Source organism: Rhinoderma darwinii, chromosome 13 (genome assembly GCF_050947455.1).
Source record: "Rhinoderma darwinii isolate aRhiDar2 chromosome 13, aRhiDar2.hap1, whole genome shotgun sequence".
NCBI lineage: Eukaryota > Metazoa > Chordata > Amphibia > Anura > Rhinodermatidae > Rhinoderma > Rhinoderma darwinii.
The window spans coordinates 10213539-10225629 of NC_134699.1; the positions used below are offsets into that span (position 1 = coordinate 10213539).

At 45.9% G+C, this 12091-nt stretch overlaps 1 protein-coding gene across 4 annotated transcripts in view; it reads left to right on the plus strand.

Annotated features, from left to right (window-relative positions):
* LAMA5 (laminin subunit alpha 5) overlaps positions 1 to 12091 on the plus strand; it is a 99423-nt gene that overhangs the window by 37323 nt on the left and 50009 nt on the right. For all 4 annotated transcript variants that reach the window (XM_075845280.1, XM_075845281.1, XM_075845282.1 and 1 more), the window contains exons 3-10: positions 2752 to 2869; positions 5516 to 5634; positions 5722 to 5892; positions 7112 to 7209; positions 9698 to 9813; positions 11112 to 11230; positions 11343 to 11433; positions 11941 to 12075. In XM_075845280.1, the coding sequence (XP_075701395.1) occupies positions 2752 to 2869; positions 5516 to 5634; positions 5722 to 5892; positions 7112 to 7209; positions 9698 to 9813; positions 11112 to 11230; positions 11343 to 11433; positions 11941 to 12075 (967 nt within the window). The remainder of the gene's footprint in view (positions 1 to 2751; positions 2870 to 5515; positions 5635 to 5721; positions 5893 to 7111; positions 7210 to 9697; positions 9814 to 11111; positions 11231 to 11342; positions 11434 to 11940; positions 12076 to 12091) is intronic.

Here is a 12091-nt window from a genome sequence, read left to right on the forward strand (position 1 = left end):
GTGTCCCTGCCATTGTTTTAACGGCCGTCACACGGACTACATATACGCTCGTCTGAATGAGCCCTAAGGAAGTTTTGCTACTAAAGGGGAATATCTCCACACGTTCAGCACCTGAAGGAGCCTTTACAGCAGAACATGGAGGCCGCTCTTCCTTAAGGCTGGGTTCACACGTGGCGGAATTTCACTTAAATTCCGCTGCGGACACTCCGCAGCGTTAATCCGCAGCGGAGCCGTTTGTCCATTGACTTACACTTTAATTTAGCAGTGTTCGTTTAGACGAGGCGTAAAATTCCGCGGAGCATAGGCTGCGGAGCGGAATTTGGTGTCCGCAGCATGCTCTGTCTGTTGCGGAGCAGTGGCGGACTCATGGCGGAATTTCTCCATTGACTTCAATGGAGATTCAAAGTTCCGCAATGAAGTCCGCAGCTGTCATGCACATGTTATGTGTGCTGCGGATGCGTCTTGCTTTTTTAACTTGACATTTCTTCATTCTGGCTGGACCTATGTATTTCTAGGTCTACAGCCAGACTGAGGAAGTCAATGGGGCTCCCGTAATGACGGGAGCGTTGCTAGGAGACGTCAGTAAATAGTCACTGTCCAGGGTGCTGAAAGAGTTAAGCGATCGGCAGTAACTGTTTCTGCACCCGGGACAGTGACTACCGATCCCAATATACAGCAACCTGTAAAAAAATATAAGTTCATACTTACCGAGAACTCCCTGCTTCTGTCTCCAGTCCGGCCTCCCAGGATGACGTTTGAGTCTAAGTGACGGCTGCAGCCAATCACAGGCCAAGCACAGGCTGCAGCGGTCACATGGACTGGCGCGTCATCCAGGGAGGTCGGGCTGGATGCCGAAAGAGGGACGCGTCACCAAGACAACGGCCGGTAAGTATGAAATTCGTTTACTTTCACTAGGGAAAGTGCTGTCCCTTCTCTCTATCCTGCACTGATAGGGAGAAGGGAAGCACTTTTCCCGCAGTCCGCAGCAGCTAGTCCGCATCAATTTACTGCACATTTTGTGCAGATCCGCAGCCGTAATCCGCAACCCGGATTAGGTGCGGCATTGATGCGGACAGTTGCGGAGGAAATCCGCCACGTGTGGTCATGCCCTAAGGCCTCATTCACACTTGCGTATCAGATTCACGCTCGTGAATCTGGTCCGTGTGTGTTGCGTTATGCATCAGTGTGCTCTGCGAGTGGCATGCGTTATTCACGCACTCGCAAAGCACATCTATTTTTTTCTTTTCAATTGAATTGATGCGTAAATCACTTGCTCTACACGGATGCGCGTCCGTGTGCTGTCCGTGGATTTCCAGCACCTATTGACTTCACGCGTAGGTTGCGTGATAACGCACCAATATAGGACATGCAGAGAGTTTTACGCTGCGTGAAAAATCACGCATGTGTGAACGGCCCCATTGAAATCAATGGGTCCGAGTGCTGCGCGTTGTTTCAACGCACAGCACACGGACGAGAATCACGCTCGTGTGAATGAGGCCTTAGGGCCCGTTCATATGGCGACGACATGAATCCTGGTTGTACATTTGAATCACAAATCATGGATATTTTAAGCCCCACCCAGAAATGCTAATTCTTAATATAAATTAGCATAAATCCTGCCCCTTTTGTAGTCCCTTTCATTGGACTATCCTTAGAAAATATGGCGCCCATAGGCGGCTGTAGGCCAATGCTGCGCCTCCCACAGCGTTCATCCCGGAGATCTTGACTTTTATTTATAGAGCGTCAATGGTAAACGTGCACAGCGATAAAGTGTCAGCAAAATGAACAGCTAATGTTCGGGCGATAGAAGGAGTCCGGGTTCACACGAAAGTCGTCCATTTACATATTTGACCCCCTAAAGGAGCAGATCCTTTGACTGATTCCATTCATTTCTACGGGATGCAAATTGGTTCCTAAATGCATCCATTCAATGGAGAAAACGTATTGAGGATCTGATATTTTCTGCTTCAGTTGTCCAATCAGTTGGGAAAAGCTGATGAAAAGAAACGTGGGTAAATACTGGTGTGAACCCATGAGCCATAAGCTGCCCGTAGGCAGTCAACCAAACGGAGCCCCCCCACTCATTAGCTTAGCTTGGTTGAACATACATGTTATTTCAATGGAGCAGTGAGGAGCTAAGCAGCCACCAGACACCTCTGGCGCTGCTTATCTTAAAGAAAAGTAAAAAGATTGGACCAACGTATTTGATCTTTATTCTGCCCATACAGATTAGATGGCAGTTGTCCGAACCTGCCAATTTTGGGCGGAGCGTCTGACTATCTAATGTTTATGGGGGTGTCCCGCAGGAGATAAGCCAAGTGCACCTTATAGTCTTCTAGTGCCCAGTAGATATTAAATTGGAGGCATGTGACCATAAATATGTAATGTCTATTGACCGCTTAAAGGAAAACTCTGGAAAAACGTATATGTCTAAAGCAGGACCTGAGGGCTGGGGCATGACACATTTTGGTCTTCCTTGAATACGTGTCATGCTCCGCCCCTTTTTAGGTATAACACATGGTATCCGTTTTGTCTGGAGTATTTCTTTAAGTTTAGAGTTGTTGAACAGAAGGCCCTTGAGCCTGGTAAGCGTTGACATCCAAATCTTTGATGTTCATCAATTGTATGAGATGTAATTTTTCACCATTTTTTTACATAATTTTTCACGTTATTTCACAAATCCAGTTAATTCTCATTAATTAAGGCAGGCAACCCAACTTACAGAACGCTGCGCTCTTCCATCTCTTTCAGGTTTTCCACGTGGCTTATGTCTGGATCAAGTTTGCAAACGCTCCCCGTCCTGATCTATGGGTACTGGAGCGGTCTACAGATTTCGGTGCCACTTACCACCCCTGGCAGTATTTTGCATGTAAGTTTGATTCTTGTCTTTGATCCTCCCTCTGACATTATTTTACTACTTTTTTTTAAAATCTAAATAGGTTCAAAATTCTGTGCTTATCAATTTCTTTAATATATCTTTATAGCGGTTGGAGCTTTATTTTTCTGATATGAAGTTTCAAATCCTCTACATCGACATAAAGTTAAAAGTTAACATGCTGGCTACCTGCACTCACCACTAGAGGGAGCTTACTGCATACTGTTATGCTTTGAACTCAATGATTAAAGCTCCCCCTAGTGGTGGCTGCAGGCTGCCAGCATATAGTCTATGGAGAGGCTTTGGAGCTGTTTGGGGTACTCCTAACCATACAAACATGACCCAGTGCCATATATGAAAGCCATTAACCAAAGGGATCCTACCGCATCATTAATGGTCAGAACAAGGATCGGATGCTACAGAGTGACCAGGAGGTTTGTCAGGACCAGTTCACACGTTGCGTAAACACTGAGCGGAAAAAACGCTCAGAAATGGACCTGCGGCGCGGAAATTCATTCCGCAGCACGACAATTGTCTTTACGTAAACGCTGCTTATATGTTGCGGGATTTCCCCATTGAATTCAATGGAGATGTAAATCCCGCATCAAATAGCAGCGACCCAGCCGCAAAAAACGGAACTTAGAAAAAAAATAAATTAAACTTGCCTATGAGTCTGTTTCATCCTCCTGGGATGACGCTTCATCCCATGTGACCGCCGCTGCAGCCAATCACAGGCTCCAGCGGTCTTCTGGGATGAGATGTCATCCCAGGAGGCCGGTCCGCTAGCTTGCCGGCAAAGTGCTGCACTTTTTGGCGCCAGAATTCACTGCGGCGCACAGGGCGGATGCGCTGCGTGCTATTACGCTGTGTATCCGTCACGTGTGTACTCAGCCTTAATGTTAATAAAAAGTATGTGACCCCCCCTGTCTAATATGTACGGCCCTGTGACTGGACCTGTGGTGTTCCTTCACGTTCGGCAGTCCTCGTCTCGTCTGTATCTCTCTCTGTGTCTTCGGCCCCCTCCCCTCGGTTATATTTAGCCCTGAGAACGCAGTTTGGAGACCGCTAATTGAAATAAGATGAGGAGATCTTTACTGAGCATAATTTCTTGCCTGGAATTTCAACTTTCAAACCCATATCCCACGGGACTGCTTGTCCATATCTCCCGATCCTTCATCTCACGTTGAAAAGTTTATGGTTTATATTTAACCGCTTCACTGGATGGAACCCCCTGAGATATAAACCCACAAATGTGATGTGTATAAGAACTTCACTTGTCTGATTGTATGAATTGAATTCCGTCCAAAAAAAACGCACCAAATTGTGGTGCTGTTTTTCGGCTGGAATGTCCGCTGCGGAAATACTGCAATGTAAAAATAAACAGCTATACTCACCATGGCGATGCGGTCCTCCTGACATTATGCAGCCCTTCGATGACGTTTCATCCCATGTGACACATTGGATGGGAAAAAAAGTCATCCCAGGAGGCCGAGCTGGATGAAGAACGCAGAATTCTGAATAAATTGTGGATCTTTTTATTATTTTCCGCCGCAAAAATCACAACGTTTGCTATTTGTTACAGGTTTTACCTCCCCAATGAATTCAATGGAGAAAACCCGCAACAAAAAAGCAGCGATTACAGAATACAATTCACAGGCTGCGGATTAAATCGAACGCACCGCAGGTCAATGTCTGAGCATTTTTTCCACTTGTCCTTTACGGTGCGAGATCTCTTCAGATCTCACCCGCCTCGCTGCTATTGTATTATGCGGCAGATTTTACGCAACATACGTCGTGGAAAATCTGCAGTATTTACGCAGAGTGTGAACTCGGCCTAAGAGAGAAAATCTGCATCTAATGTTTTGTTCAAAATCGGAGCTGTTGGTAGAGGACGTCTGTGATTTATTAAAAAAAACATTTCCCAACTGCATTTTCACCCCCTGTGACGTGTCCTGTCCACTAATATATGAGGCGTAACTATTCTTTATAGCCTCTCCAGCGGCGGAGTGATCGCTTTCACAGATGGTGGTCACAGTCTCCGGTATTGTCACCCGGTCTGAGATGGTGGAACCATTTCCTGCGTCCGCTCGAGCAATTATCCGTGTAATGTACAGTCCTTCCATTCATGTGAATCTCCTTTCTCTTTCGCTATGACCGCCATATGCGGGGTAGTCGGAGTCCCTGTCTTTGCCTGTACACGGTACATTCCACGCCGTATGTCCTTCGCATATTGATCTTCCCTTGCAGAGATTGTAACTAGAAGTGCAAAACCACGTTGCCCCGTCTCTAGTCGAACGCCGATCCAAAACGGCCGCCATCCTATGTTCTTCTGCTGTGGAAGAGATCGCCTTCCCTTGTGAGACCGCAAGTGGGCGTACGGAAAATGGGGTTGCCGTTAACCAAGAGATGTAGCTCCTGGACCCCGACCCCAATGCAAAATCTGTTCCAGGCCCCCCCACCCATCATGCACCATTTATAGTCTGTATCCACTCGTGGCTGATGGGCTTTTGGCCCCCTTGATGCCAGTGGGCCAACAATAGCTTTTTGCTGTCATGTATTCCAGCACTTGTGCGGTAGAAATAATCGATTCGCACCCTTTATTAATGGCAATGTCTCTTCAATAATATTTGCCTTTTCTAGATTCCAAGAGAGACTGCATTGAGCGTTTCGGAGCACAGACTCTACAGCGGATCACCAAGGATGACGACGTGGTGTGTGCCACAGAGTATTCCCGCATCGTGCCGCTGGAGAATGGAGAGGTGAGCGTCTTACTGATCTCAACTTCAGGCTTTGGCCCCAGGTTTATCATCTTCCTCATTTGTGCTTTTTTATTCTTGTGCTTCCAGATTGTGGTGCCGTTGGTCACCAAGCGTCCCGGGGCCTTGAACTTCTCCTACTCCCCTCTACTCAGGAACTTCACCAAAGCAACCAACATCCGTTTAAGGTTCCTCAGAACGAACACCCTACTGGGACACCTCATGAACAAAGCACAGGGGGATCCCACCGTAACCAGGAGGGTGAGTAACAAGAACAGCCCTTAATATCTGAGAGATGAGCAGGGGGACAGTTGCTTCAGATGACGACATACATGGGAGGCCCAGGGGTCCCGTCTGACTCTTTTATATCATGGTTTTGTAGTTGGCAGATAACAGCAAGCACTAGATCCTACAAGCTCTTAGAGATTATCTTAAAGGGAATGTGTCGCTAGAAATGTTATATTTTTTTCAGTTAAACAATTAGTATATAAGTGATTAAACATTGTTTTCATTTTTTCACAAGTCAGGAAATATTATAAATTAGATTCTAATTTATAACATTTCCATGTGCTGGTCACTAGAGGGAGCAACTCCCAAAATTGCCACATTGTCATGTGGTAAAGCAACCTCATTGCTTTATGGTGCAAATTTGGGGTGGACACACTCGCTCTAGTGAGCTCACAGAACCCCCCCCCCCCTCCCTTATTCTGGCTAGTGCCAGGAGAAGGAGGTGGTTGAATCTTCTAATCCTCCTACACTGTGCATTCGCTCAGAAAATGGCGGCACACAGTGTAGGAGTATTAGATACAGTGGTAATCAGACAGTATAACACGAACATAATACACACATCACATACACGAACATAACTTACCTGCTGCCGCTGCTGCCTCCGCTCCTACTCCTCGCGTCTTCGCTGCCTGGAACATATGTCCGGAAGTCGTCATCTTACTGTCCGGCCGCGGCTTCCGGTCAACATAAAAATGGCGCCGGATGTCGCTCTGCCAAAGACCTTCCTTTTGGTCTGTGTGGGAGCGGCGCATGCGCCGTTCCCACACAGACGGCGTACGCTGTAGTGAATGGAACGGCTCCCGTTCGCATTCTCTATGGGGATGTATGTGCCGTATTCCATCTCTGTATGTGTCGTTAATAGAGAAGTAAAAGTAAGAAAAAAATACAACACAAAAACACAAATAAAATGTATTTTAATAACATACTAAAAGCAAATTTATATAAAAAAAAATATTTTCGCGACACCTTCCCTTTAAGCAACCGTAGACATAACCGTATTTTGGACCGTCTAACCAAGAAACATCAGATTGTGTTTTATCACCCAAGTATTTTTTTTGTTCTAGGGTACGGCAAAAATGCAATCCGGATATCCATGCATGTATTCCCAAATTGTTGGACATGGGGGCAGTAATGAGGCAAAAACTTTGATTACATGCTATGAAATATTATTTGTTGTTTTTTTATTTAATAGTATTTCTACAGCATCAAAGATATCAGCATCGGGGGGCGCTGTGTCTGCAACGGGCACGCTGAAGTCTGCAGTGCCAAGGATCCTTTAAACCCATACAGGTAAATTTGTAGCAACGAGCTGCGGAGGGATGGGGGGCTCGGTTGAGGGGCACGGTTTGTTTATATACTCACATCTTTGTAGCATCCTATATGGACATGATCCCTTCATGATCTCTATGTGCATGTTGTGTCCACATACTGTGCTGTATCTGTATGTCAACCATGTGCCCCGGAGATCAGAGCCCTGGATTTTAACATACATTATATTACTATTTAACAGAATCGGGGGCCGCAACGAGGTACGAGGTTTGCTATTCCTTATTGGTGTGATGCAAGCGGAACGCCAGAAACAATAGTTTTGTTGGGTTCCTCTCTATTTACATTTTGTGCTGATGGCTTTGGTTGGAGTGTTGTTTGCCTGACTTGTAGAATAGCATTCCCTACGTGTGTATACTAGGAGTTTCTGGATTATTGTGTACATTACCAGCTACAGGGCTGTTGAATCATTGAATTTTTATGTGCACCTTGACAGCTGACAGGAGCGGAGGCTGCGATGATGGACGGGGGTTATCTCTAGATCTGCCCCTTGTTGTCAGCAACATCTTCTTGCCTCTAGCTGCTTTATTGACATGATCTAACAATGTCAGACGGTTTATGTTTTACCTCACAGAATCACACATGGCCCCCAGCAATCTGCTATGGTTTTTATGACCGGTTCCTCTAAAGGCCCTTTTACACTGGCCAATTATCGGGCAGACAAGCGTTCACAGTACGCTCGTTCCCGATAATTGCCCTGTGAAAACAGGGCAGAGATTTGCTTGTTCATCGGCTGATTTTATCATTTTAAATGCCGAAACATTTGGCGTTGTCGGCGGGATATCTTGATGTGTAAACAGGAGGACGCGCTGCCGACATGATAGAAATTTATGGGGACGAGCGATCGGAGCAACGAGCGCTCGTCCCTATCCATAGCTCCTTGTGGTAGGAGCATCTGAGCGCCGATCAACGAGCTGTCGTTTACACGGCCCACGTCGAGCCGTGGAATACTACCTTAAGTGGAGACTACAGTGAGCTTGTCCGTCTCTTACTTCTGCGGGGGGGGGGGGGGGGGGGGGGGGGGGGGTTTGGGCCGTTAACAGTAATTTATTGCATTGACGATGTTTCCTGAGCATTGTAAATCTCCCTATACAAGACTGACGTGTACTGTACTCTGGTGTCAGGCTTCCAGTCAGATGTTTTTGATGTGTAGTTGTAAAAATCACTTGTCCTAACTTTGCTGCATACTTCGGGAAACTTCTCCATACCACAAATTTTTATTTCCCGCTTCTCTAAATTTTCACCTTGCTCAATCTCAAGCTTACTTTTCTTGACCTTTCCTGCTTTTTCTAACCCAATATGACTCTGTTACCTCCATACAGTGATGCCTTGCCTTTTAACCCATTATCTATTCGCATCCGAACCCCTAATATCTTCACCATGCCTTTCCTCCACAACAGAGATGTTCACCCTGCCCTTCCGTCTCACCAAAAAATCTGCCCACCCTTTCTCTGTGTGAATTTTCCTTGTCCTTCCTCCTCACCAAAAAACCTTCCTTGTCCTTCCTCCTCACCAAAAAACCTTCCTTGTCCTTCCTCCTCACCAATAATCTCCTTGTCCTTCCTCCTCACCAATAATCTCCTTGTCCTTCCTCCTCACCAATAATCTCCTTGTCCTTCCTCCTCACCAATAATCTCCTTGTCCTTCCTCCTCACCAATAATCTCCTTGACCTTCCTCCTCACCAATAATCTCCTTGACCTTCCTCCTCACCAATAATCTCCTTGTCCTTCCTCCTCACCAATAATCTCCTTGTCCTTCCTCCTCACCAATAATCTCCTTGTCCTTCCTCCTCACCAATAATCTCCTTGACCTTCCTCCTCACCAATAATCTCCTTGTCCTTCCTCCTCACCAATAATCTCCTTGACCTTCCTCCTCACCAATAATCTCCTTGACCTTCCTCCTCACCAATAATCTCCTTGTCCTTCCTCCTCACCAATAATCTCCTTGACCTTCCTCTTCACCTAAAATTCAGCCTATCCTTTCTCTGTGGTAAAATTTCCTTGCCCTTCCTTCTCACCAAAAATCTCTTTGCCCTACTCCTCATCAATAATTTCCTTTAACCTTCCTCTTCACCCAAAAATCTAGTTGTCCTTCTTCTGTACCCATTATCTTCATATTGTCCTCCTTCTGTCTAGTGATTTTCACGCCGCCCTCCCCGCCAGTGACCTTCACCTTGCCCTCGTTCCTCGCTAATTCTCTTCAGTTTCAGTTTCTCCTACCAATGCTCTTCACCTTACCCTGCCTCTTCCAGTGCCGTCTTCGATAAACCTAACCCATCTTCTATTTACTCTCTTTATTCTCCTCTTCTGTAGTGATCCTTCCCCTCATCCTCCTTTCTTCAATCCATTCTTCCAATATGGCGGTGAATATGGTGGATGATGATATAGTAAACCCTGCACTTTCTATAGGTGGATCATCTTCTTAAGACTCTTCTCCCTTTTTCTCCCCAGGCTCCAATGTTACTGTCAGCATAACACTTGCGGGTCATCTTGTGACACCTGCTGTCCCGGCTACAACCATCTACCGTGGAAGCCGGCGACCATGGATAATCCCAATGAATGTGAACGTAAGTTCTGACCTCGTCGCTTCGTCCCGCCGGTCAGTGTTTTATGAAAGGGTCTTCCGAGAATGATGAGACATCCTGGCGTTACGTGGGGTAAACGGCCTCCTGAGGCTACACAGTGACATATAGGTTTTTATTAACAGACGGTTTTATGGTTTGGACAACATCTGTTGCTGAACACTTTGTACGAGGACACTATAGCTTCACTGCTGAATGCCTTCTCTTACAAGGATGCGATTGTGTCATTCGAACCCATTGAAATAATTCCAAATGTCAGCCGATGTCTCAGTTAAGTCCCTCGGTATTCAAGATCCCTGCTTGCTGTCATAAAATGGCATCATTCATTGTTAACCCGTCCATAAATATATGCTGCTCACACAGCTTCACATCTCCGAGGTCTGATACATTGTAACGAGCCCTGCATCTGTGTGAGCAGCACATTTCAACAAAAAGTTTTCCGTCTCTGAATGTAAACAATAAAGTCTTCATTCGTTGACAACAATCGTAGATTTTGAAAATGTTAAGGTTTAAAGCGACCCTCCAGTCCCGTGACAACATTTTAAATATGGGGTATATGGAGTAATAATATCTGATGCCCTCCAGCTGAACCCCCTCAGTCTTGGATCGGCTGATTTAGGGACCCCTCTGTGTTGTCCCAAAACTGCTGCAGATCTTATACTACAAGTCTGAGACACTCCCACTGATTTTGGATTGGCCACATCTGCTCACTTGACCAGTTCTGTCCAATCCGTGAACAGAGGGAGTGTCTGACTCGGTATGAGAAGCGCTGTGGCCGTTTTGAGACTACACAGAGGGGACCCTAAAACAGCGGATCCACGGCTGAGGGGGGCAACTGGAGCTGATATTACTTCATATACCCAATCACATTCATAATCTTGTCCTGAGACCAGAGGGTCACTTAAAATTTTTCTACCTTTTTAAGGTGTCCATTCAGGTTTAACCATCAGCTTTTCTTTTGTCCGCCAGTTGTCCGTGTATTGTCCACTTCTTATCTAATGTGTATAGGCCAGGTTTGGGCTGGTAGCACCCAAGAGTTTTTCGTGCAGCATTTTTCAGCTGACCGATTTCCTGGTATTTTCTCATCAGTAATGGTGTGAACAGATAATGACGCCTCCTTGACGGGTTTTTTTTTCGTCTTGAGTTCTTTTTTTTTCTTTCCCCTGGACCAAATGTTGCTTGCAGCTTTTTAATAGCTCTCAAAGTAGAACATGTGATCTGAGTGACGCCCATTCCTTCATATTGAACCGAGAAGTAAAACCCCGTGTTTATCTATCTCACAGCTTGTAATTGTAACGGCCATGCCTACGACTGCTACTACGATCCGGAGGTTGATGGCGTCCGGGCGAGCATGAATCGGCAGGGACAATACACCGGTGGAGGAGTCTGCTTGGATTGCCAGGTGAAGCTGAGATGTCAGACATGATGCCCGGCGTCTGTATCTGCTCTGTATTCTCGTTGTTATATTACATTCTACCTCATTATTAATGACACCGTGTGTTTGAATTGTTTAGCATAATACGGATGGCGTCAATTGTGATCGATGCCGCTCCGGATACTACAAATCACCGGATCATCCTATTGACTCACCGCACATATGTCAACGTAAGTACAGCTGGAACAGATCTGCATAATATGCCCATATGCTATAAATTAATGCCATACAAACCTGACAACCATCTTGTACCCAGCTGGCACTGTACATACCACTTCTGGAGGTTTTGTATATCCCCGTCAATGTAAATTTCCCCTCCATTGACTTGTATAGATCCATATTTAAGGGTGTTCCCATCAGGTCAACCCCCTCTTAGGTTCATATCCCATCAATTCAACCCCTCTTTTATGTTTAGTAGCTCCCTTGGTGCTTCGCTTGAAACGTCCATTGATCAGCTGGCGCTTACAATATAGTAATGGTACCCATTCAATTCAATGAGCTATCACATATACATGGCTGCGGCCCGTCCAGCTCTCTACTCTGACAGAGGTGGTCCCAAAAAAGAGACCCCATATGTTCTAATAGGGGACACCCCCTTTAACGTGTGGCCGTGTCATAGAGCAGTACGATCACCCCACTGACTATATATAGATGTTCTAATATCATCATAATTGCAGGTTGTGTCTGTGACTCTGAGTTTATGAGCGGAACTTGCGAGGATCTTACAGGAAGATGCTACTGTAAACCCAACTACACCGGCGAGGACTGCGGAGGCTGCGCAGAAGGATATACAGATTTCCCCCAGTGTTATCGTAAGTCTTAGTTTGA